This window comes from Trypanosoma equiperdum, assembly GCF_001457755.1.
Source record: "Trypanosoma equiperdum strain OVI genome assembly, contig: ctg_111, whole genome shotgun sequence".
Classification (NCBI taxonomy): Eukaryota; Euglenozoa; class Kinetoplastea; order Trypanosomatida; family Trypanosomatidae; genus Trypanosoma; species Trypanosoma equiperdum.
The window spans coordinates 50,234-75,184 of record NW_027123083.1 but is presented as its reverse complement, the minus strand read 5'-3'; the positions used below and the strand labels follow the sequence as shown (position 1 = coordinate 75,184).

General features: G+C 46.4%; 11 protein-coding genes and 1 pseudogene across 12 annotated transcripts; all 12 read right to left on the bottom strand.

The window, feature by feature from the left end:
- Positions 1–557: 557 nt before the first annotated feature.
- On the bottom strand, positions 558–1,838 carry TEOVI_000012700 (Alpha/beta hydrolase family, putative; the record flags this gene model as incomplete). The annotated part of the gene is made up of 1 exon (XM_067220344.1): positions 558–1,838. The coding sequence occupies one exon, from the start codon at positions 1,836–1,838 to the stop codon at positions 558–560; it is 1,281 nt and encodes a 426-aa protein (XP_067076445.1).
- A 1,005-nt stretch (positions 1,839–2,843) lies between these two features.
- TEOVI_000012600 (Rab-GTPase-TBC domain containing protein, putative) lies at positions 2,844–4,283 on the bottom strand (the record flags this gene model as incomplete). Its single annotated transcript, XM_067220343.1, has 1 exon — positions 2,844–4,283. The coding sequence occupies one exon, from the start codon at positions 4,281–4,283 to the stop codon at positions 2,844–2,846; it is 1,440 nt and encodes a 479-aa protein (XP_067076444.1).
- Positions 4,284–5,179: 896 nt separating this feature from the next.
- Positions 5,180–5,983, bottom strand: TEOVI_000012500 (uncharacterized protein; the record flags this gene model as incomplete). The annotated part of the gene is made up of 1 exon (XM_067220342.1): positions 5,180–5,983. The coding sequence occupies one exon, from the start codon at positions 5,981–5,983 to the stop codon at positions 5,180–5,182; it is 804 nt and encodes a 267-aa protein (XP_067076443.1).
- A 969-nt stretch (positions 5,984–6,952) lies between these two features.
- TEOVI_000012400 (zinc-finger protein ZPR1, putative) lies at positions 6,953–8,368 on the bottom strand (the record flags this gene model as incomplete). The annotated part of the gene is made up of 1 exon (XM_067220341.1): positions 6,953–8,368. One exon carries the CDS (start codon positions 8,366–8,368, stop codon positions 6,953–6,955), a length of 1,416 nt encoding a protein of 471 aa, XP_067076442.1.
- A 508-nt stretch (positions 8,369–8,876) lies between these two features.
- Positions 8,877–11,651, bottom strand: TEOVI_000012300:pseudogene (annotated as a pseudogene). Its single transcript has one exon. A coding segment is annotated over exon 1 (2,775 nt).
- A 718-nt stretch (positions 11,652–12,369) lies between these two features.
- On the bottom strand, positions 12,370–13,176 carry TEOVI_000012200 (otubain cysteine peptidase, Clan CA, family C65, putative; the record flags this gene model as incomplete). The annotated part of the gene is made up of 1 exon (XM_067220340.1): positions 12,370–13,176. The coding sequence occupies one exon, from the start codon at positions 13,174–13,176 to the stop codon at positions 12,370–12,372; it is 807 nt and encodes a 268-aa protein (XP_067076441.1).
- A 400-nt stretch (positions 13,177–13,576) lies between these two features.
- On the bottom strand, positions 13,577–14,428 carry TEOVI_000012100 (inositol-1(or 4)-monophosphatase 1, putative; the record flags this gene model as incomplete). Its single annotated transcript, XM_067220339.1, has 1 exon — positions 13,577–14,428. One exon carries the CDS (start codon positions 14,426–14,428, stop codon positions 13,577–13,579), a length of 852 nt encoding a protein of 283 aa, XP_067076440.1.
- Positions 14,429–15,033: 605 nt separating this feature from the next.
- Positions 15,034–17,289, bottom strand: TEOVI_000012000 (IQ calmodulin-binding motif containing protein, putative; the record flags this gene model as incomplete). Its single annotated transcript, XM_067220338.1, has 1 exon — positions 15,034–17,289. One exon carries the CDS (start codon positions 17,287–17,289, stop codon positions 15,034–15,036), a length of 2,256 nt encoding a protein of 751 aa, XP_067076439.1.
- A 368-nt stretch (positions 17,290–17,657) lies between these two features.
- TEOVI_000011900 (uncharacterized protein) lies at positions 17,658–18,041 on the bottom strand (the record flags this gene model as incomplete). Its single annotated transcript, XM_067220337.1, has 1 exon — positions 17,658–18,041. One exon carries the CDS (start codon positions 18,039–18,041, stop codon positions 17,658–17,660), a length of 384 nt encoding a protein of 127 aa, XP_067076438.1.
- Positions 18,042–18,562: 521 nt separating this feature from the next.
- TEOVI_000011800 (NUC130/3NT domain/SDA1, putative) lies at positions 18,563–21,145 on the bottom strand (the record flags this gene model as incomplete). The annotated part of the gene is made up of 1 exon (XM_067220336.1): positions 18,563–21,145. One exon carries the CDS (start codon positions 21,143–21,145, stop codon positions 18,563–18,565), a length of 2,583 nt encoding a protein of 860 aa, XP_067076437.1.
- A 537-nt stretch (positions 21,146–21,682) lies between these two features.
- On the bottom strand, positions 21,683–23,245 carry TEOVI_000011700 (L-galactonolactone oxidase; the record flags this gene model as incomplete). The annotated part of the gene is made up of 1 exon (XM_067220335.1): positions 21,683–23,245. The coding sequence occupies one exon, from the start codon at positions 23,243–23,245 to the stop codon at positions 21,683–21,685; it is 1,563 nt and encodes a 520-aa protein (XP_067076436.1).
- Positions 23,246–23,742: 497 nt separating this feature from the next.
- Positions 23,743–24,576, bottom strand: TEOVI_000011600 (cytidylyltransferase, putative; the record flags this gene model as incomplete). The annotated part of the gene is made up of 1 exon (XM_067220334.1): positions 23,743–24,576. One exon carries the CDS (start codon positions 24,574–24,576, stop codon positions 23,743–23,745), a length of 834 nt encoding a protein of 277 aa, XP_067076435.1.
- Between the last annotated feature and the right edge of the window lie 375 nt (positions 24,577–24,951).

The window sequence follows — 24,951 nt, the reverse complement described above, 5'->3', positions numbered from 1 at the left end:
ATAAATATATATATATATATATATATATATAACGGAACTTCCACCTTTCGTGGATCAGCAGCCCTCTCATATTCCACATGCCGCATCGCGTGACAGGTGCTGGTGCGTATATGTAGACAAGTTAAGCGGAATAGCATATGAACAACATAAACGCGGCAAAATGTTCATCCTTTTGTTAAATCACATCAACCCGATCCCTGTTTTGTTTTCACAACATCGACGGACGTTACGCTTGTCAGATGTCACCATCATTGACATTTGCGCAAAGTACACAAAACCCGGAGGCGAATGCGAGGAAAAGTTAAGTTGACGCCGGTAGAAGCAAATGAAAGACATTAAGGGGGGATAATGGTATTCAAACCGTAAGAAACCGCCAAACATAAAAAAACCTTGGCGGGAAAGAGGAAGCGTGTAATTTCCCTTTTGGTTCCCCTTCGCCCACACCGCTGCCGTGGGCGCAAACGAAGAGAAAAAAAAAAACAACAGAAATCAATGCAAAAGATGCGAACAGAATACACAAGGAAATGCAGGCAAGAGACAATTCACGATGCTTCTACTCAATACAAACAAATACCTTCAGTTGGTTCCTTCATTTCCTCCATATGTTTATGCGAACTGATTAAATCGCAGATGAACATTTCCATCACCGAAGGTTCTCCGTTCCATTCTTCCATAGGACTTCTACAGAAACCAAGGTGTCCACCGTACGGGAACTTTACAAATGCTACCAATTTATTGCAAGATGCCACATCGTCGAATGCATTGCTTGGCAGTGAGCCGATGACTGGGTCATCTTCAGCCACCAGACAAAGCACTGGAATGTTACAGTGTCGCAGCGAGGTAAAGACATTCACAGCATCGTAGAAGTCCTTGACAGTGGCAAAACCATTGTGCGGCGTGTTAATGTGTACATCAAATTCTTGGAGTGATCGTAAGCTTTTCATGAACTTTAGAATGTCATTGTCATGTTCCTTAAGGTTTATCTCCTTAACGTTTTTAAGAACATCTATGTGTTTGGTGACGAACTGAATAACGTTGCTAATCATCTTCCGCTGATACATGGCGTTTTGGGGTTCATTCAAGGTCCTGCTTGTTTCTTCCATATCCAAGGGGCTGTTGATGATGAGGGCGGCATCCAACGGCTGTGATTTCACCCCCTGGAGCGCACATTCCTTTAGAAACTTTGACATGATTACCCCACCGAGGCTGAACCCGGCTCCCCATATATTATTGGCCGCAGTGCCGAACTTTCGGGACAGCGCTTCCCTCGAGAGGGCGGTGGAAAATGTTTTGTGCAAATCCCCTGTCCATGAAGCGGATATCATGCGGGGGGTTGTCAACGGCGTGTCCCCAAGGCCCTTGCAATTAAAGACGCAGCAGTGAATGCCGTAACGGTGTGCGAGTAGGACACAACGTTGAATATAATTCGTTTGTGACCAGGATGCGAGGCCTGGGACAATAATCAAAATCCCTCGCGCGTCTCGTTCCGATGTGTCCGCAATGAGCCAATCTAAGCAAATGGGATTGTCATCCACACCATTCACAACTTCGCGCGTGTAACTTATCGGCCAGTTTGGCCGAAGGGCGCACAAAACCGTATTGATTCGGCCGTCATACGGTGGCGAGAGGTAAAACAGTTTCTCCACTTTATCAAGAGAGAAAAAAACTTTGGACGTGTTTCCATGAGCCACAACTTCAATAACTCCGCGGGACCGACGTCGCCTTTTCCCAAAGATCCCGTCCACAAGCGTGCGAACCACGTTCCAAAAATGTATAACCAATATGTGAATGAGGGTGTGCAAAAGCAAGAACAGTACCTTCTCCTTTAAGGAAGTCATATGTGTGGCTAGCAAACTAAAAGGATATGTCTCCCCTTCTTCTTATTTTGTTGTTGTTTCATATAATATACGTGTAAAAATACAGAGGAAATGGGGATGAGCAAAAACGAAAACATAAGAAGACATGGTAATAACGAAAGTAATAATTCAGCGAGCAAGCAGGAGTTTACGAGCCCGCTCATTTTCCCCACCGCAAATCACCTTTTCCCACATTCCATCCTATTTACCCGCGCAGCGGTGCAAAATTTAATGGGATGAGCGTCGCACCTCCACTGCAGTTTACGGTCACCCCTACAGCACTACAGCACTTAACTGACGAGCACAGTGCTTGAAGGGAAAGAAGTAGTGACAAGAAAACAAAAATAAAAACTTGGAATGGACTGCACATTTGACACTTCGACAAATGTGAAGTGGATTCAACCCCCAGCGTCACCATCTAAAAAAAGAAAAAAAAGATAGCACCGCTGCAAGTGGCGCAATAGTCCCAAAACCTTTTCGTCTGACTGTCGTTCGCACACTTGAGAAAAAAAAAACTGTAAAGAAAGAAAACAAAAAACAGGCAAGCAAATCCCAGAGTTTCCAGACCATTTTCGCATACCGTCGGAAAACTTCCCTACGACGGATGTCACTAACTAACGATTTCCATATGTAGTACTTCGCGGTGACGTATTTCTCTCCCATACACATTTGTACCGCGATACTTGACGTTATAGGAAATGCTCCTCACAAAAAAAAAAACCGCAGGTGGCTCAACGTTGCTTACGTTCCGAATGTCACTTACTGTTTTGGACCCATCTTGTCAAACGGACAGCGCAGGTGCACAATCTGGCCCATAATTGTTGTTTCCACGTCGATGCAGCGCATTACATTCACAACTTTCCTCCTGTATCTATTTCCTTTTTTTTTTTGCTTTCCCCCGCCCCAAAATTTCATCGCATCCATATTCTAATCTACTTGATGGAGCAAATAACCCATATTCCCTCTTTTCCGCATCACGGAGAACGTTTATTTCGGATATGCTCCATCTGCGATAACATCATAATACCCATTCGAGTTAACCGTGTTTACGGCTTTACCAAGTGAGCTTTTGGTGGATGTACCACACTGTTCGTCCATGGTGACAACAAACTCCAATGCGCCGATGTTTTGTTGCATCCCCCTCACCGATGATTCAGTGATCACACTTGACACGCGTCTGTCTGAATCAACTCCAAACAACTGCTCCTCCTCAACGTGAACGGCGTCTTCGACCACAAAGTAGCGCCCTAAGCAATGTTTTACTCTCTCTAACTGAAGCACTGCTTCTTGAATCAAAAAACTAATTTGCCCGACCGACGGATACCTCATCACTTTTTCAATTGCCTCATTGTAGCCTTTCATGATATTGGCTTTGATATTCAACAACATGACAGCTGCAAATAATGTAACGACGCTGTTTTCGAGGTGGTAGTCTTCCGCAGGGGTAACAAAACGCTCCGAAAGGAAGACATCCCACAGGTCTGCACATTGTTCAAGCGTGAATTCCCGAAGGAAGAGGAGTCGTAACCATCGCATAAGGTACAATGTTGGAGTGATTTTATATACAGTATTGATTTGTTTGTGGAGTTGTGCGTCTAGTTTCAGCAACAGTCGGCCCTGTACGTTGTGAGTGGCAGCAGTAATGCCATCTGTTTGACCATCGGAAGCGCTGAAGTACAAGAAGGATAAATTCACACCACTTTCAGTCATTATGGCGTCAAAAATGTAATACGCTACCGCTACCACTCCTTCCACTGGACATATTGGAGCAAAGATATTGGGTAGGGAGGCGTGTCCCCAACCTCGCTCATTGCGGAGGTGTTCGAGAATGGTTGCATCGTTATGTGTCAAATAAAACACAAAAGCCGCAACCTCATGCATGCCCTGTTTGTACTCACAGCTGTGTTGTACACAGTAAACACTAAGGATTTTAAGCAGGGCATCCCTTGTGGTGCGAAGTTCGAAAAGGGGAATATCCCAGTGAATCCGGTCAACATCCAGAGCGATAATGGAACACAGTTTGTTCAAACGGTACCTGAGCGCGTAAAAGCTTCCATTTTTTGGCAGTAAAGGATTTTCAATCGTCACATCATCTACTTCCTCGCTGGAAGAATCAAATTCCTCAAAACGCGCTTTTCTCTTCACAACCTCCCCTTTCTTTGAGTCATCTGGTGCGCGATTGTTTAAATCTTCATTCATTGTACGCCACCTTGTCATGCACTTTTGAGTACATGAGGACCATTTCTCCGAGAAGTTGTTGAGTTGTACATCTGTGGGAAGAAGGCCCGTGAGCAAACGCCAACGGAGACTGTGAAGAGATTCAAAAGAACGACGTTTACGTATACAGAAGTTCATAGTACGCTGTAGTAGAGCATCTGCAATGCGCCTTGCTACGATGGAGTCATAAATATCCGATAGTTCATCCATCCCTGATATTTTAAAGGTGGTATTAGAAGAGGAAAAGGAAAAAGAAAAAACAACAACAACAGCAAAATATTTGGGTCGAAATATAGTGTGAGTTAAGTAAAGGAAAAGGGAAAGAAAACAATGATGAAAATGGGGGAAACAAAAAGAGATAGGGGAGTTTGTCACGCACAACATCATCCCATCCATCCCCGAAAAAAAAAAAATGGAAGACACAGCTAAGAGAGACGTGAGCAAATATGTTCACTGCAGTAAAAGACAATAACACATTTCCTCCCAATTTCGTGCTTTAAAAGACGTTGACACTTTTAAAAACTGATAGAAGAAAGGAAATGTATGCCTCCGTCACGAGTGACAACGCTCCTTTACCCCTCTCCCATGCGACCCCGTGATGCTCTATGGAACGTCAGTAATTCGTATGGCGGTGTGTCGAAGAAACCTGCATAGCAACTGTTCTGATAAACGGGAGATTTTTTTTTGAAAAAATTTCATCATGGGCTCGCTGAGTAAAATGCTATTCAGAAAAAAAAAGCAACTTAATCATTATCCTTCCCTTTTATATGTGCATATATATATATATATATATATATATATATAAGAGCCATAAAGTAAAAACGTTTACAATCTCACCATCGTGGTCATGATTTTAACGAAATGGGTAATCAACATGGGGTACGATGGGAAAACACACGCCAAGTATCACACATGCACACGCGCGCACAAAAAAAAAACGGTGCTGCAACGGCAAAAATCAAGAAGGAGACAAAAAGAGGACCCTAGTGGGTAGGTGTGTGCATGTGTGCGTGAAACGTGATCATGTAAATTAATATCAACACTTCTTATGCAATGCTCTACCGCCCCTCTCCCTCCATTCCCCACAGTTGACTCAATTCCGTTATTTACGGCAACGTGTCGTCCTCTTCATCCCTTTCGATTTCTTCACAGAGGCTTTCCTTTTCAATAGACATGTTGTAGTCATCCATCACTTCACGTAAAGAAACGGTCGGTGCCACCTTGCTGAAACTATTGTAAATCCCATAGCGCCTCTCTTCCTCTTCTACCCGTCTTAAATCTTCCCTAAACTCCTCCTGATATCGCGCAAGTTCTTTTTCTCGGTTGTCCAGTGACCGGTTCCACATGACAATGTTTTCATGTTTTTTTTCAAGTGATGCCTTTCGCTCGTCAATCTCTTTTTCCAGCGACTTCAACTCCCGCTGGGCCATATCAAGATCTCGCTCCGCTTTGTGTTGCTCCTCCTCCCGCTGACCCAAGAGTTTTTGATTCTTCTCACATTTGTTAATCTGCTCCGTGATAAGTTCTAATTCGCGGGTTTCACTGAGCATTCGCTCATTCACCCACGCCAGGCGCTCGTTCAGCGACTTCTCCTCCTTATCTAACTGTGCCTCTGTATGCGAGGCTATTTGCGATAACTTCGTCTCATCACCGCGCAGTGAAAGACTATTTTTGCGTGTGGCACTTATCTTCGAGCGACACTCCTGGTGATCTATCTCCAAGCAACGGCGCTCTTCCGCGATGTTACTTTGTATTTTGTCGAGTAGCATAACACGCTCGCGAATGATGGCCTCTTCTCGGACATAATATTTTTCAACCTCCTTCTCTAAACCGAGGGTGCAAGAAAGCAGCTGCATGTAAGCGCGCCCCAAAGCGTCGGTGTTGCGGATGGCTTTTGAATCGCTGCTCATCTTTGTATTCCACTTGTTTCTATTTGGACGTGGCTTATGTCCGCACTCCCGCTGGAGTTCCAAATTGTAAATGTTAAGTGATGGTCAAAATAACAGTAATATTGATATAACGTAGGTGATGTAGTGGAGAGAAAGAGCTTCAAAATCGTCTTTGAGAACAGAGTAAACATCCCACACCTGATATGAGTCGGCGAAGGCAAAGGTTCTGGTTCTAACACGCATATGTTTACGTACGCTACTATGGTGTAAATACAGTGCAAAATAATAATAATAATAAATAAATACAGAAGATAAGCAATTACGTGAAACAAAATTGCAAAGCCAACTTGAAGCCGCCAGCTATCTGCATCAGTAATGGCACCACTACATAACACACGAAACATCAGGTCGATTGACTTGACTAACCGCACATGTTTTATTCTTTTCATTCCTAAGCAGCAAGGGTTTAATCAACTGCTGAGGTGATTTACCACATTAAATGTCTATTTTGTGTAAGAGTTCACGCGATTCCGCCAAATACGAGTGATTTGGACTATCGGTTGTGTCAATGGACGTAATTATTATCAATTCTTCACCCTCCTATTTTTTCCCCCGTATGCTGTCCCCTTCGTTTTCGGCCGCTGCATCCCTAAGCTTTAATAACACCGCACAAAAAAGAAAAAAACAGGAGGTAAACAAATGAAAGTGTTGCCGGATGATATCGCGCAGTGTTTTTTTTGTACGTGCTTCATTAGAAAGAGAGGAACCAACCGGGTGAGACTAACATAGTGCATGAGACGATTCAAAAATCCCCAGCGAAAGTGGAAAATATTACACTTAAATGCGACTCGTCTTCGTCCTAAATATACGCTGATTGAAGCCATAAGGGGATTCAAAGAGCTATGACACTTAAAGTTAGTAAGGAGTAAAGGTAACACGTGGGACGCCCTTACAAGCATCCATTTTTCAGATCCGGCGGCCATTTATACGCTAGTTGACATTCATCTGATGGAAGCCAAGTTCTTCGTCCTGTTCGAAAGTACGGGTATAATATGTTTTTGTCAACTGCGGGTCTTCATTCTCCGGTGGTGGCAGATGCTCACGGGGGTTTTGAATGTAAACGTTCGCCAACGGGTCGTCGAGAATGAATGTGAAAGGCCTCTTCAGCTCCAACAGATGCTCAAGTTCTTTTACGAAGGTAGTTAGCGTTTTAGCCTCCGGATCGGTAGCCGCCGCATCACCTTTAGCAAATTGCGCCTGTGGTAAACTTTTCAGCTGGTCACGCACCATCATGAGTGTTCCCTCAACTGTTGAAAAGAAGCCGCCAAGCGTTCCAGGGGCCAACTCTAGCGCGACTTCGGGGATCAACAATGTTGTGCTGTCGGATTTGAGGACATCACGCTTCAGATCGCTCTCCGACTTCACTTCAAGTGTTATTTTAAGTCCCTTCTCTGCTACTGCACCACCAGATTTCACTTCGTTACTCTTGTAACCGCAGAAATCACAACGGAACGCCATAATGACGGTTTCCTTGAAATATGGGATATTAACCTGCTGAATATTTATGAATCCAGGTTTTTTGCATGCACTGCACTCTGTTTCCATACGTACTACGTCATCAAATTGCCCCTCCTGCACCTCACGCTGCTCCGCATCCGTTCTCTGCGTATTGTATTCAATTGTTAACCCGAGAAGTTGACGGTCAATGTTCGTCCGCTCCTTTTCATACCGTGTCAATTGAGGATCAATGGTTGGGTGGTAGTAATCATAGTAAGCCTCGACGTAACTGTTACCTGCGGGGTCATCAATGATGAATGTAAAGGGCACATCTCCAGTGCGATATTGTCGGACCTTCTCACAGAAGGTCTCAAGTTTCTCATACAATTCGGGATGCTGTATTCGACGAAGTGGTTGCTGAAGCTGTAAACCAGACTCCGTTTGCTCCAGAAACCCCTCGACAGTGTTAAGCACACCTCGTTGCGACTCCCGAGGTATTTCCAGATCCAACTCAGGTATACGAATTGTGGCGTACTCTGACTTTACAACCTGACGATCCAAATCCTTCTTTGATTTCACCTCTAGTTCGTACCGCACTGATTTTGGTCCAAACTCACCTCCAAATGTAACTTCGTTATTTCGCTCACCACAGTGAGGACATTCAAAACTGCTGACGATCACCTCTTTAAAGTGGGGTATGTTCGTAATCATGAGGCGCGTGGTCCCGTTCCCTCCGCACCGCGGGCACCGGGATTCAATTTCATTCATTTCGCCTAGTTCCGTCCGAATACAATTTGCGGTACTCTCCTCATCGCCCTCCGTGTTATGCGCGACATCTTCCTGAACCTCCCCCATCGCCGCTCGTAGCGGTGCTTCATCCGGCGGAATCTCCTTTGGTGTTTCAGCCATTAAAGCTCTTGCAGATGAATCTGAGCACGAGAAGAGAGTTCAACAAAAAAAAAAGGTGAATGAGGCATTACTGCACAGAGAAAAAAAAACAACGATAAAATTGTGTGGCAGTGGCAACAATGCTACAAAAAAGGTTTCCCTCACACTATGAACGTTAGGCAGCTTCGTACGTTTTTTTTAAAAAAAAGAAGTGTACACTCAGCGGGTACTATTTATGTACCAGCGTGAACAATGTTGAAAATGTGACAAATGAACGCAGTAACACCAACAATACATATAAAAAGATGTGTGAAAAGAAGAGGGGGTGCAGCAACAATGTTGGTTGTAAACTCAGCTATAGGAGACGCTGCTTTTGTTTGCAAAACTTGACAATGCACCCATGAAAACTTGCGCTGACGGTGTCACATTAACCCTCAAGAGAATGCAATTCAAGGAACAAATTATACTAATCAACTGTTCGGCTGTACACGCTGCCTTGAATAATATTTTCTTACTTTGTTTTGCATACTCACTCGTATTTGACCGCCTCAGAGCTCTGTTGATCCACTGGATTTAAAGACGAAGCCATACTTGCACCTTCGAGTTCTTCCCTCAGTACATCCACCAGCTGCTGTGTTGCCTCTACGAGGTCAACACTTCCAAGCATCGATTCCTTACCGATGGAATTATGAAGCGCGTCCACCAATGCAGCACCCGCCTCCTCCGTCTTGTCGATACAACTTTTATAGTTGAATAGATACTCCCTGACCTTAACTTCACATTGACTGTTTTCGTCACACAACCTCTTTTGAAGCTCCTCTCGAAGATCGCCAATTGTTTGTAACCTCTTTTGGATGTTGGTTCGAGTTTCCTCCTCTCTTTTGATGGCATCAGAAAGTTCACGTATCTCATCGGATTTCGCCTGCGCCTCTCTGAATTGTCTCGCCTGAATGGCAGTTTGTTTCATTGCCCCTAGTACAGCTAAACTGCTTCGCATTTCTACTAATTTAACGTCAAGTAATTTGACCAACTTATCATTCATTTCGTTCTCCATCTCAAGATCGCTCAACTTCTTCCGGAGGTTGTGTGTAACCGATAGGAGGCAGTCTTGGGATTCCGGTGAAGAGGGATCAATGGATGGCGCCACGTCACCAAGAAAACAAATGCCGTCGCTTCGTAGCCGCAAGAGGGTGGTGAGTGACGACGTATATTCACGTACAGAAGTAAGTGTTTGCGTTTCCAGCGATACGCGACGCAGATCGCAACCTCCGGCTGTGGAGGTTTCACACTCCCACTCCTCAAGAATAAGCTCCTTCTTCACTTCAAACGCTGCCCTACCACTTTCATACGACTCCAGTTCGACACGCAGCTTCTCAACCTCTTCGTTTGCCGCGAATAAATTCTTTTCCGCCCGTGTGATGAGTTTGTCCAACTCACTTTCCAGCATGCGGCGCTCATCCAAGCTACATCTTACCCGTTGTTCCATCTCTTTCATTTTTTCCATCTTGATTGCACGAAGGCGTCTCAGCTCTGCAAGCTTCGCTTCCAGCTCTTCCATTTCCTCATCGATTTCCGCCACCTCGCTGCCTAACTGTTGTTGTATTTCCAGTGTTCCGTAGTTCTGCTCTCGTATTGTCTTCATTATACCATCCTTACGTTCGCATATCTCATTCATCTTTTGCTGTGCAATCTGCTGCTTCCCTATCGACCTCTCCATTTGGGAGGCGATATCTTTAAGAAGACTGTTGAGACGTTGCGTTGATTCTGTAATGAAAGTTTGGATCTCCAATTCAGCGGTATCTCCGGAATCCAAAACATCTTGATGGTGCTGACGAAGAAGTTCTGCGAAAGCTATCACCTCTGATTGCAAATGAGTGCCATACTTGGTTAAGGACGGTAAAAATGAGTTCAGCGTCTCGTCATCCAGCTCTGCCACACGGTGGAACAGGTGTGTCAGCTCTGCGTTTAGAGCCTCTGCCCCGTCAAATGCCTCCTCGATGATACATTGCTCGATACGTTTTTCCACTTCGGAGGCCGCGCGTACAATCTTTCGACGCTCCTCAATGGAAGCATGGACTTCGCCAAGTTTGATCGCGATAGTTTCAACTGCTTTCAGGACGTTGCGCTCCGCCTCGCGAACCTCTTGGCGGCGCCTGTCCCATCGTTCTTCCCACGGTTTTCTGTTTTTAACACTCCCAGAGATATTCCTTGGGTGTGTGACCTGTTGCTGATCCATTTCCACGCCTTCCCCCAAGATATTTGAAGTATTGTAAGGTTCCAAAGTGCCCACAGCTCTCACTTGATTGTTCAGGCGATCTTCTCGGTCATCCACCGTGCTCACGTAGTTCCCTTCACCCCTGGTGGGAAAGCAACAAGAATTAATGGCAACATAATCACACCTTCCATCGTTCATGCTCTCCGTGGTAAGGTTTCCTTTAAATTCATGTTGCAGGGGAAGCACAAGTGCTGCTGCTGCTTCTTCAGCATGTTGTGTTTTTTCTGAACAATTACCAGAAAGAATTTTGGACCCATAAAGTGCGCAAAGTGGTGGGATAATGGGTGCATCATCACTCCCTCCAACGTCGTTTTTGGCATCGTAATCAGCCACCTCTCCCGAGTTTTCATGTTTTTCGCCTTGGCCGGAGATAAATCCAAATGCGGACTTCATAAACGAGAGTGTACCTCTCTCAGGGAACATCACGTTGCTAGGTTTCACATTATGTTGAGGAGCACTCATTTCAACAGCGGAGTTTACCGAAGGAGTACTAACGGCTTCTTTGACGTTCCCCATCAAGACTGCAGCTCTGGCATCCTCTTGGGTCGCTAATGGGCTGCGTCGAACAGGGGTTTCATCAACCTCCTGGAACCTCGCATTGAATTCACCTCTTTCCTCCACCCCTTGCTCACTTTCATAAGAAAATGTTTGGTTTCCAACAGCTCCCGTGAAGACACTTTCTACAGTTTTCACTTCGGTTGAAACTACCTCACTATGAAGTGTTCCTGAAACTAAAGATTCGGCTCGGGAAGTATGCGATGTTCCCGTTCTTTCGGCCGCTGCACGTCTCCTGCACTGTGTTCTCGTTACCTCCATGCCGCTAAACAAACTGGGCAACGACGCTACTACCGCTGTTTTGTTCGAACACTCACCGCTACAATTATCAACACTCTGCCGAAAAACAGATACCGTGGTAGCAACGCAACTCGCATTACCACTACTGGTGTTGTTGTTGGTGCTCTCTCCCCACCGAAGTGCACCCGCACCCGATACCACCGGTCGGGGCATTTCTCCTTGTGAAGAGCTCATCAATTAAAGATGGAGCGGTATCTTAACGGGGGTTTTCACAGGAACTCGCTCCTCTGCTAGATTGTGTTGGTCGACCTCCCCTCCCGCTTCCCCAAATCACGGAGCTGATCAAATGCAGTTCACCTTCGATGCAATTTTTTTTTTGCACCTATTCCCTTCGCCGTGGTAACTTCTACAGCGAGAATTCAGATGTTGATCATGTTAGCAATAGGAAGAGAGGAGTCGGGGGTAATTTTGGATGGCAATGCACGTTGGAGAGTCCATGATACATAAAAGAACTGCGAAAGCAGCCGTGAGAGTTCAATAACTGCTCATGAAAGGAGGGGTTTGTACGTGGCATCACCCTCGTAAAGATGGCAAAACTGACAACACCTCTCTCAACTCCATTTTTTTTTTCCAAACCGAAAGGTACAAACACACCCTGTCCTGCGACCAAAAATGGTTACTATTTATGATTTGACATTGGAGTGTCACTCTTGCCAGCCTCACCACTTACTCGTGTTAAAGCAAAAAAAAAAAAGGTATGCAAGTAGTGATGACATCCAACTCTATTACCTCTTTTGCCATTCAAACTCTCGCTTCGCTTTATCTTTCCCTCTCAGATCTATTCAATGCTTTTCACGCCTAAGAAGAGGCGGGGAGGGGTGTAAATAACCCCCTTTTCACCGAACAGGAACAAACATGTAAGAAGGACTTAGTGCAAGCTCAACCCGTATAACTACTTGTAAAGAAGGTCGTAATGACCCGGTCGATAGAGTAGCGTTACCTCGATAGTGGTGTACTCGTTAGCGTCGTGTGAGTCCTTTTGCTGAAATGTATGCCGTGTAGTGCAGTCGCCTTCTCTGCCATCCACATACTCCACAATAACGCGCACGTCGAAGCATTGCGCGAAGGCCACCACCTGCACATTATCTGCCTCGCTCGCGACCGCATCAACTTCCACTGAGCAGAACTCCGACACCGTTTCGTGGCCCATTCCAACTACAAACGGCAGAAAGTCATCTTCATGTGTACGAATATGATGTGACACGGCATATCGGTAGAAGTAGAGTGCGTACTCCGCTTCTCCATTAGTGGACAGTTCATACAGCTGCTCCACCGTTGAGCACTCACCCGACTCTATTTTCTTAGCCATTTCGACGGCGGGATGGCAGAAATCTTCGGCAAAGTTGCCGTAATCGGCCACAACTTGCCTACTGAGGTCCGTAATCCGCTCAAGGTGGGCACCGGCACGCTCCTTATTGTTCAGTAGCGACTCATGCATGCCAAACACCACTGAACGGTAGAAACAGTTCCCATCGCGGCGTGCATAGCGTATACCCTTGTATTTGGTTTCTTCGTTCCTCCAGAGGGAAACAACTTTGACGAGCATCGGCGGGTTGTCAGAAAATTCAGTCATTAAGTTACAGCCGTCTCCGAGTTTTTCGACAGTAGGGGAAAGTAGTGGTGCTGCGTCGATTTCACTCTGAATTGTGGCCAACTGGGCATATCTGCCTTCTAAATCGGTCGTTGCATGCTCTGACATTTCAGTAGCGGAGGGTGGCGATGGCTGATATGCGGCTTATGAGCAGCTTCCACTAAGCACACGTACCTTAGACTAAAACCGTGTGACCAGACTAAGAGTATAGTAGAAAGAATATAAGAAAGAGAGCACACTGATTCGCACGTGCAAGTGCGCCCACGATTGGGCATCAAAAGTTCATCTGCCCGTCGTATTACTCGCTCCGCCCGTTCTCCGTCTGGTGTCTAAAAAAACCTTTGCCACACCATTGTGCCAGTAAGTGGCTAAGGACACCACGCAAGCTGAAAAAAAAGGAGGACCTACTCACTGATGAAGGAAACATAGTAAAAATTGTAGTATAGAATGGTGTGGATAGAAATAAGAAATTCTCCTATTAAGGAAAACGTGCGCTTTCAAGAACCCACTAGCATCCTAACACCGATTTTTTGTAGCCATGTTTAGCTGCAACTCCCACTCCTATGTTAGAGATCTCGCTCGAGTTAGCACAGCACACCGTGCACGTTGTGAGATCCAGGATGTTTAAATTGTCAATATCGTGGACAACTCCTCCTGCCTCACGCACAATGACGGTGGCGGCGGCAACATCCCACGGATGCACACCAACTTTAAGAAAGAGCTCAGCACGACCCGTGGCAATGAAGCACATGTCAAGCGCGACAGAACCATGAACACGAAGAGCGTGCACGGGCATCCTCGTAAATTCCTTCTGCATCTCAATTACGGTGTTCACCACAACCTCTCCTTCTCCGCAAGGGTTGTGAAGGTACACAACAGATTGGTTAATGCTACGCGTCTCTGAGACTCGAATGCGTTGACCATTGAGATATGCACCACGACCCCGAATAGCAGAATAAACTTCATGCAGTCTCGGAGCATTAACAACGCCGATGACAGGTTCCTTGTCTACAACGAGGGCTATAGAGACGCAGCAGTCGAAAAGGCCATGGATAAAGCTAGAAGTCCCGTTGATGGTGCTCACCATCCACGTCGGTGCGTCCGTCAGTACCGTGTCGCTGTGAAGCTCCTCGCTGATGATATCGTAACTCGGTGCGCCTAAGCGAAGGATGGCAATTATTTCTTCCTCGCACTGCTTATCATATTGTGTAATCAAACCCTCCCCATTTTCCCTGGTTTGAATGTCAAGTAGTGTTGTGTCCCGCTCTTCCATGGCTTTATCAATAGTGCATGCAACCCCATGAGCAGCCCGGAGGGCTAACTGCAGAGCAGCGTCCAATTCACAGTTATTTATTGGCATTGGTATTCGACAATATGTAATATATATATATATATAATCAGTTAATGGGATGTGGTAACAGTGCTACACTATAAGAGAATTCCTATACCGTGGAGATGGGGATGATGTGGTCAAATGGGGGAAGAGAAATTTAAAGAGAAAGAATTCGACCCTGAAAGCCCAGAGTCAAACATATTCTGGAAAAAAAACCTTTTTTTTGTAACGGACGTGACCACCTTTTTTACATGCGGAAAATCCACACTACGTGTGTCTCACGTAATGGGCTACAAAAACATCAGTACATATACATATATACTACAAGAAGAAAAACCGCACAGTTCAGCATTGAAGCTTCATCTTTAACATGTTTTGTCCGACAAAACAGCATGGTCTACAATAAATATTGCAGACCAACAAACATGTCAAAAAATAAGGGAAGAAGGGCGAATAACAACCAAACATCCAATGCGATTCAGTTTCTCTTACTCTCATCCAGGTACCCCTTGAATACATGAGAAGGTAGTCCAGGATCCAAGTCGAATATGCATCTAGAAGCCTATAAATGGCACGAAACAAAGAAACAAATGGAAAAATAACATAATATTCCCAACACGGGGTGATGCTTATTAATTCTCTTCTTCTGCGGCTGGTGCCGTTTCCACCGGCGACTGCCTATTCGCTCTGAATTTGTACTCACGGTAGAAGCGAAGAATCCGCTCAGCACTTTCGCTCCGGACCAATTCCCTACGTTGCTCAATCCGTTTCATCCGCACCTCCCGGACATAGCGGGCGTTGAAGTACCAATACTGAATCTTCAATGCTGCTATTCTCATGCGCCGCAGGTTCAACTTCTCCCTCCGCTGCCGCCTCAGAATGCGAGCTATTCTCTCCGCCTCCTTTCTGGCCTTCCTGCTCTTTTCAATGTAATATCCGCGCGCAAAGCGCCACGACCTCTCAATAACTTGGACAGCATCAGTACGACATAGCTGCAAGTATTTCTCGGCACGCTGCTCGCGTTCGTACTGCGCCTTTACACGGCCGCGCCAACCTCTGTAACGTCGCTGAATTGCCAGAGCCACCACAAGCTGGGCAGCGCATCTACGTTTGTAACTCTTTTCCACAATACCACGGCCAATGCGGCCTCGGCCTATACGTTGAATCAGGAAGAGCTGGTCCCAACGCTCCTTCATGTACTCTTTGCGGTCGTTTACACATCGTTTGAGAAAGCGGATAATAACCTTTATGTAGTGTTTGTGAATACCATATTCCACTTCCATCCTCCTTTCACGGCGCTTTCTACAAAGATCAAGAAACGCCGCTCTTGAGCGCACAAGTCGCTGGAGAACGAGGACCGCAGCGCGCTGCCGCTCAATCGCCGCGCGAGCAAGGCATCCACGCCAGCGGGCCTGCAAGCACACAACCACCCTCCCTATTCGGATTAACCGAAGCTGTTCCACGGGATCACCATTTCTCATCAGTTTCACCCAAAACCGTCCCAGGTAACCTCGATAAACTCGCTGAATGGACGTGGCAGCGTACTCCTCAATTTCGCGCCGGTACCTTTCTTCTTGCGCTTTCGCATTCCTCCGCCTTACAACAACTGCAAGTAACTTTTCCTTCAAAAGTTTAATAGAAGGATTCAAGCGGTTCATCGTGTTACCACCGGTATCGTACGAGCTCACGCGCATCCGCAGGGCATTTTCCCACTTTGCTTCCGCTTCTTTTTCACGGCTCAATACCCCAGCGAAGACCATCCGCCTTGCATAACGTCTTCTAGCTACTTCTTCCTTTGCGCAAAAACATCTGTATGCACATTGAATTTTGAGTGCTGCTTCCTCATGACGGTGCGTACTGTTGTGCCACTTTCCTTCAATCCATTCGTGCAATTCATTGTTACTAGCGGATTTGTTAGAAGTCCACGTGCTCGTAAATTTCGTACGAGGGCTTCCGGCGGATTCAGCATTGGCCTCACTGGAGAGGAACTTGCTCCAAAGAATCCGCTGCTCAGTCGCTGCAGTTAAGTTTTCCACGATGGACACCCTCTTACTTAGCACATTTGAGTGTTTGGAATGCGCAAACGCATCTAACCGTTCGTCGTGCAGTGCATCGAGTTTTGCTTGCCACTTCTGACGATACTGCGAACGCTCCCTTTGCTCGCTCTTCGCGCGCTGAGAATCGTAGAAGAGCCGTTTCTGCCTAAGTTCTTCTTCTGAAGCTTTATTCTCACGCAGCCAAAGTTCAATACCGGCGGTGAACTTGTCGCTGTGAAGGGACAAGGAGCTACTTGACAGTTCCAAGCCATCAGGTGTTATTACTGCCGCTCTTTTCCTTTCCACAGTCCGTGGAGTGAAGTTTCCCTGTACACCAGATATCTTTTCCATGGTGGAGACGAAACTATCGTCGAAGGTGCTTCTAACAGACCTGGTCGCGGCGAAATCAGTGAGTTTTGACAGAGAATCACTAACAGACTCACCGTTAAACCGCCTTTGTATAGCCTGCGTGCTGTAAGCACCTCCATCAACGACAACGGGATGGAAAGCATTATATGACTTCAGCTGCTCGTTGAACTTCTCTTCAAGTGCCTGCACCTTCATGGTGGCAATGGAGGCATACCGCTTATTCTCCGTGTTGGCCGCCCACCACGCGGACGATGATGATGACTGATCAGTAACAATTGTTTCAAGCGGGTGGCGCGAGTAGACGGAGCTATGACGTTTTGCGTAAAGGCGTGAAGAAGGCGGGGGCCGCGGGGATTCTACTTTGGTTGTTCCTAAGGAAGGCAGCAATGTTGTAAAGAGTGTGGCACGACTCAACGTGGAGCGCGCGGCGAAAGACACCGTGGCGCTAGGTGAAAATAACGTCGGTAATTTTTCATCGACCATTGTTGACACACACTATGCTAACAGTAAAGAGAGGGGGGAAAAGGGAATACAACTTAGGGACTGTTTTGTGATTTCACCAACAAAATTCTAGGGCAAAAGCAATAAATAAATGAAAATCGTAACGAACACGTGCAACGAGCGAAGAGGAGATGCCCACTCCTTACGATATGTAAACATCCCAAGCAAAAAAGGGACGCCGTCACTGGTTGGTCAGCCACAACAGGAACAGTGTGGTAACGGTATTATGAGCGAACCCGCGTTACCCTTTGCATGAACAACCTTGAGAAAAAGATAACAACACCAAATCACATTCGGTACGGCCCCGTACTGCTTCGTAACGTGCTCACCATGTATGTGCCCTCACGTGCTTACCCACACTTCAACCTTCCCTGAGTGCGGAGCCACTCCTTGTACTCCGCACGTGATTCCCAAGGTAACGAATCCGCATCCACCTCACCACGACGGCGCCTCAATACTTCCGCGAGAGAAGCCTCGTCACTCCCACCAGCCGCTGATGCTTTAAGGTACAATCGCAAATCATCCACACATTTGTTTAGTGTTGGCTCGCAGAACCCTATAATTCGCGTGTTGATGGCGCGCTTCGTGCAGTGCATGTATTCCCAAACGACCTCCCGCACAGCTGGCGGTTCCGTGTTAAGTCGCTCCTCCAGTGGCCGGAAAAAAGGAGATACGCCAACGGTTACGGGGCTCAGGAAGCTGCTCGACAACTCCACAAAGGACCATAGAGGCATGAAACAACTTTTAAAAAGACGTTACGCGCTGCTACAGTGGAGTATGACGGGGTCAAATGTAGCGTCTCACCCACCAGAAAAACTTTTACTTCCTTTTCTCTCTGACTTGTGTGCAACCGCGTGGCTCCCACGTGAACTCAAAAAAAAAAAAAGAATCAGTTGAACTCCCCTTAATGGTAGGTACCACCCCTCCTTCAAAAAACAGTAAGGAATGTTTCCAACAAATTGAAGGGAGAAAAAGAGGTAAATATTTGGCTATGAAGTCCCCACAGCGGTGGGCATGAGGTTTGGTGCTGGAAATTAAATTCCACAAGAAAGGAAACATAGAGTGACTGAGGGCCCGAAGTTTGGCCAAAAGATTTAAACTGTTACTTTAAACGTCAGTACATTAAAGTCCTTTGGCATTGGTAAACCCCTTTTTAAATTGAGGTCTGTGAACGCAGGCAAGACACAAAATGTAATGAAACGACCTCACAAACGTTGTGTGCACACACCTCACTAAAACGGAGTTTGAGTGGTTGTTATGCCTTCCATCCACGGCGGATGCGGAACTTAATGTCCTTCTTTTTGTTTTCCTTATTTCGGTTCGAACGGTCAGCCACAGAAGATTTCAACTTTGCCCCGACCCGTCGTGAGCGCTTTGTCATGTTAAACAACTTTCCTCTCTTCGAATGCTCCACATGAGTAGAGTTGAGCTTGCTCTTCTTCTTCTTTCGAGCCTCAAACTTGGACTTTGACCGCCTCAGTTCCTCAGTGCGAGCAATCTTTTCCTGTCGGTCTTCTGTACGTTTCTTTTCAGTGAAATGCTCAATGACCTCTGCTGTGAGATCCGCTGAAACGCTGTGAATGAGAGCTTCGCGTTTCTTCGCTCGTGCCTCTGCATCTTTTCCTTTACGCTTTGAGAGTAGTTTACCCTGTTGTTGCTTCTTTTGAAGGGCTCGGATGCGAGCAAAGTCTTCGTCCGTTAGAATGCGCGCCGCTGACGACGACAGTTTGGATACTGTTGAACGTTGCGATGGTTGCGTCGAGTTAATGTCAACGTCCTCAAACCACTCACCTGCCCCTTCAACGTCTTTTTCGCCCTTTTGTGAGGGTTGATCCTCTTCTTCATCTGCTTCCTCCTCCTCATCTTCCCACTCTTCAGAGCAAAACGAAGAATCATCTCCCTCCTCTTCACTTCCTTCCTCAACATCACTATCATCACCTTCCTCCTCATCGTAACTCTCCCCTTCGACTTCTTCAAACTCTTCCAGTTCCTCTTCCAGTTCGCTGCTGCCACCCGATTCTTCACTTGGCGTGTCGCTGTCTTGGTTAGAAGGCTTGTGTACTTGGGATGGCATGTCCTCACGAAAAGAGGGTTGCGATTCAGCACCTATTGCATTGTTTTCATATTTTGTTACTTTACATGGTGGTTCTCCTGAAGAAGGTTTGACGGTTACAAGTTGGGGGCACTCTTCGTGTTCTTCATCACAACTACTGCATTCAGAGGCATCGACAAAGCTACCTTCAATATCGTCTGGGTCGCAGTCGCTACTGTCCGTTACCCATGTACCATCGCTGTCATCGTCGTCATCACTACTGCCAGAGCAACAGCTGTGAGAAGACGCGTCGCTTCCCTCATCAGCATAAAGCAACTCCAAACCGGGAATATCTGTGTACACATGCTCCTTCCCGTATACGGGTTTGGGCGCCTCCCCAGTAGAGGCATCGACTGTCCTTGTTCGTAGTTTACCCGGAAGCAGCTCCGGGTAAACATGACGGAATAACTGAATGAGAGCGCGGGCAGCCATTACTACACCCTTGTCACCACGCTGCGATTTATATTCAACAAGGTCCTTTAGAAGATCCGCGTTCATTGCAAGGGGCTGACGTTTGCATATTTCGCGTATTGTGTTCAACCCAACCGTAATGGCATCGGGAGACGATCGGTCAGAAACGAAGTGGTTTGCGATGGCTCTCACGAGCGGTTCGAGGGCGTCAGGGGGCACCATACGGTGAGTGCACATGACAGAAAGCGCCAGCAGTTGTGTGGAGTGAAGTTGCGAGGGTTCCATGTAGCGCTCTAGAAAACCATATAAAGGAAGGTGTACCACCTCATGTTCGGAAACCGTCCGCGCAATAACATTCAAGTAGAGAACACGAACCTCGAACCGCTCACTTGTCTTCTGTAGACGTGCGAGCAACCGTTCAACAAATTGCTGTGGGTTCCGCAGCAGCCTTATGGGATCCACGTGCTGCTTCGCGAGTAGCTCCTCTTCCTTCTCTTCCTTGTTGTACTTCCGCTTTACTGCCCCAACCTCACGTTTCAGTATTCGTTCTCGTTTACCTGTCTTCTTTTTGATCTTCAGCTTCTGTTTCATTTTCGATATGGCTCTTCCCGGGTCGTCATCATCATCGTCTTCATTTTTGCTGTCCATGGAAGTTATTTTCGGCATCTGTAGGAGGAAGAAACGTAGTGCAGTTCGGATAATGGCGGTGTGCCTTGAAAAACAAGCTTGCGTAAGCACCTCCACTGTTCGCTCGTCGGCCCACACACGGCGGCGGTACAAATCAATCATCACCATTTCAGCGCAGCGAGCCTGCACTGGGTCGTCATCTGCCATCACACCAAACAAGAAGTTCTGTGCCTTTTTATTTACGGCGGCACCGTTCTTGGCGCCTGGCATGTTCACCCTGCGGATGTCACTGACAATATGGGAAAGAATTACGCGTCTCAGGACCTTGTCACGCTCTTGAAGCAGCTCGAAGAACAATGGAAAGGAACGCTCAGCAGAGACGATGTTTTTGGAACGAAGAAGCGCCAGAGATTTAACCAGTACGAGCCGTAAATCCGACGTCATAGTGCTTCCCTTAAAGTCCTGCAGCAACTTCAATACAATTTCCGCTACATCTTCACACTCCTTAGGGTAGCAGTGCCCGACATGACAAACAAAATTGAGCACTGCCACATACTGCGGGTTTGTCTCTTTTTGTGTCGCGACGGTTTGAGTGAGTGCCTTGAAGTGGTCAAGTTGTGTGAGAAACTCGTCACGGTAGGCCTCCGGGTCCCGACGCGTGCGGTTTTGAAGAAGCAGTAGTGTCCCTCGAAACGCTGTTTCCGTCATTCCCGCCTGCAAATTCTTTCTCTTTTTTTGTGGTTGCAGCTAGTGACTAAGGACTTCCTGCAGTATTCTGAATAAGAATAAGACAAGTTGAAGAAGAAAAGTGGTAACACGAACGATTTCGGTAGCAGTGTAAAATAGTACGACAAAAATAAAGGTACAGTCGCAAGAGAAATGAGTTAAATGTTTTACATAATCATTATGAAGGCGACAGTCAGTGGCTACTTTCCACGGTCCACAAGAGGGTTAAGCGTGTTTTAAAGCCTCTCTTCACTACCACTTCTTAGCCATGTGACTAAATGTGCTTGTAGACGCAAACGACGGTGGAACATCCCGCGTTTATTTCTTCACTACTCCTTTCGTTCGTTTGTCGAAACTATGAACGTAGCCATTGCACTTAGTTGCAACCTTTGGGACGTCGTCCTTTAGGTGATTATTAAAAAAAATTATAAAAGTGGGAATGATCCACAAATCGTAATGGCAGGGCATGGTTGCCTCCGACTATTGGTGCCAAAATCTTATGATCTGTTACGTCCGCTACTACAGATGACTAATAGTGCTGTTAAGTACTGGGCTGTTTCCACTGAGGCTATTGAACCAACCATTCAAAAAGACACCTTCCGGGTCCATTTTCTTGCGAAAGAGCAGAAAATCCTCCCAATTCTTTCCGTAAGCTTTCAGCATTTGCTCCGGTCCCCAAGTGTAATATTTTGCCCAATGCGGCCTACCACCCATCACCGTCATGGCTTTGCTGAATGCATCGTAGTAACGTAATGTGTCTCTAGCGTGCCGCAAGTAAGGACGGTACATTACGATACCGATCCAACACGTTTGACGGCCATGCGCAGGTGACAGAGCAGCTGTATCAGCACCAGTAAAGCGGAACTCAACGGGGAAATGAACACTCAGGTTTTCAGAGGAAATAAGGTCACGAAGATAATGAAACGCGGGCATGACATTGCTAATGTCAATCGCCCACTCGCATGCCCACTGCTTGAAGAGGCAGTCGAACGTGAAGCATTCCAATGAGGTGCCATATTGAACTTCTGGAGCATTGTAGAAGAGACGACGATACGTGCGATTAATGTAAGGTTGTATACCCGGTTGAATGACAGCTGCTGCAAGTGCGGCCTCCACCACACCGTGGCGCAGCCAGTTACCTTTAAGAATTTTGCAGATCCGAGTTCGAAGGGTCCGCTGATTTCGCAGCCACATCTGATAGTCCTCCCCCGTGCTGTTGCACTTTTCGGAAGAAAAATTCCTCAACTTGCTGGAGGTTAGCTTTGTAATTGTGTTTCCTGCGGTCATTGGTAACGTTGCCTCATGCTTCTTCCCCATCGCAAGTTTGATAGATTCGTCGACTCTTTTCGTCTGATCGGCCCCCTCTTCGCCAACAAATTCAGCAATAGACTCATAACATTGGTCTGTATTGGGCATCCAGAAAAAGCGGTAGAACTCCGACTCGGCAATGCGTTTTTTAAGTGTATCGCCTTCAGTCAATTTTCGGAACGGAATGGGACGGCTCTCTATGCGCCACAGTCGTTTTTTCTCAGCCTGAAGTGTCACAGAAACAACGACGCCTAACATACCGAGATGGCATGCGGAAAGTGATAATTCCTTCGGTGTGGAGGCGTCAAACGTATGAAGAATACCGCGTCCATCAACCAGCTGAAGGCGGACGACACAATCAGAGATGGAGCGGGACCGTATGCCACTACTGTGTGTGGCAGTAGCAATGACACCCCCAACAGTTGTCTGCACGAAAGATGGAACACAACGGAGCATCAGATCATGGGCGCTCAACCGCTCAAACACATCACTTATTAATGCACCACCTTCACACACGATAGTCATAGATTTTTCGTCAATGGAAGTAATGCGGTTAAGTCGATCCATGTGAATCAGGTGACCATTAGTAAATGTACATGAATTGGGGCTCTTCCCTCCACCCACCACGCGGCACCGCTCACCAGCGGAGTTAATAACTTTTATAATAGAAGAAACTTCTTCCACAGTATTGGGGTAGTGATGTTTACGAGGAAAACACTTTCCAATATTTGCAAAGTTAGTCCAAGTCCCATCGGACATCGTCTCCTGTCCCATATACAAAAGGTTGCTGTGAATGGATAGCGAATTAAGGGGGAAAAACTCACGAAGCTAAAAAGAATTTAAGCGTAACGTGACTAACAATGGTCCGAGTAAATTTTTTCTGGTTTGTGATCGTATCTCCTATTTGGGGTAATGTGCCGGTTGTTAACCCTTTTCAAAGAAAAAAAAAACCTATTATGTGGAGGCAAGGGGCGAAGATCATATGGGATAAAACAGAAACGACAATAGGGAAGTTGATCACGCTTTCGCAGTATTGTTCACGAAACCTTCACAGAGTTATTCACATTGTGAAGACCTTGGTAACTCTAATATCGCGATAGACACGCGAAGATGTTTGAAAGGATTCAAGCAACTCGCGCAAGGACACAACCTGATTTATGCACGATAACCGAGAAGTCCTTGAGACATCGCGAACTGGGAGTCCTTACATCCAGTGCCTACAAAAGTGAAGCGTATAATTTTCGATTAAATATTTACCCCAAAAATCGCCATTAGGAGATACTCACCGGCTCTTTCCCATAAAACTTACGGATAAGCTCCTCCGCGGTGGGGATGACAAACGCAGTAAGATCAGCTGCTGGCTCCATCAGCAGCTGCTTACGAATATCCGTAGCCGATATGAAGCTATTCAACAGATCGGTTTCAATAATTGAATAGGAAGAGAGGTCCAAAGATAATGGCGTCATGCTTCCGTCTTCTTCAACGAGATCATCGTGCACAACTGATCCCTCAGCTTCTAACAACTCCTTCCAGCTCGGTGTTCCCGGCCGTCGGTACACAACAATACCAAAGTTATCTAGAAGCCTTTTAAGCAACGGTAGCTCCCAAACGCCTGGTATGAGAAATGTCGCCGAAAGGTCACTTCCACAAACGAACAGTACACGCACTGGGTGTTCGCGTAACCACGACAACTGCGCCTCATTTGGATTGGCATCATTTTCGTACCAATTCTGCACCTGTCGCTGGATGTGGTCCAACACCCAAAAAGTGTTTACAAAATCCGGCTGCAGTCCTTCCCAACGATCAACAGATAACGCAGGGTGACCAGCAAGTGACGCATCGCAGACGGCGACGCGTTCCTCAAAACTGTGGAGTCCTTCCTTTTCATAACCATCGTTCACCGGAGAGACAAACCCACCAACTAACAGAGACTTTTGCCATACCGTTCCTTTCAGAACCTCCTCTACGAGGTTGTACATCTCAACGTGCGTTTTGTGCATAGGGTTGAACGATCCGCAGAGGGCTGCAACAACTAAACAATCAACACTTTCCGTAACAATGTCTTTCCACGGTTTTAGCTTCGACGCGAAAAATCTGTAAGACATGAGCACCAGCCTCTCCACTAAGCCGGTAAAATGCAGTAATGTGACTACTAGGTAAGGGACAAGAGAGATCAGAAGGTGTAAATAACAAAGAACAACCAAAAAAAAGGTTGTGTTATACTTAAGAAACGGGAAAAAGTAGAATACACCAAGAAACACCTCGTACAAGCGGGCACAACTTACAATATATTTTTTTGTGTTTTCGTGTGTGATACAGCAAAACCACAGGAGCATGGCGGTCGCACCATAAGCATCGATAATGCGACCCACTCATGCACAAAAAGGAAACTCGTGACAAAGTGAAAATGAAACAGAACAACAGCAAATACCGCACAAAACAAAACCATTTACAACCTTTATTTTTTAAAAAAAGGGAAA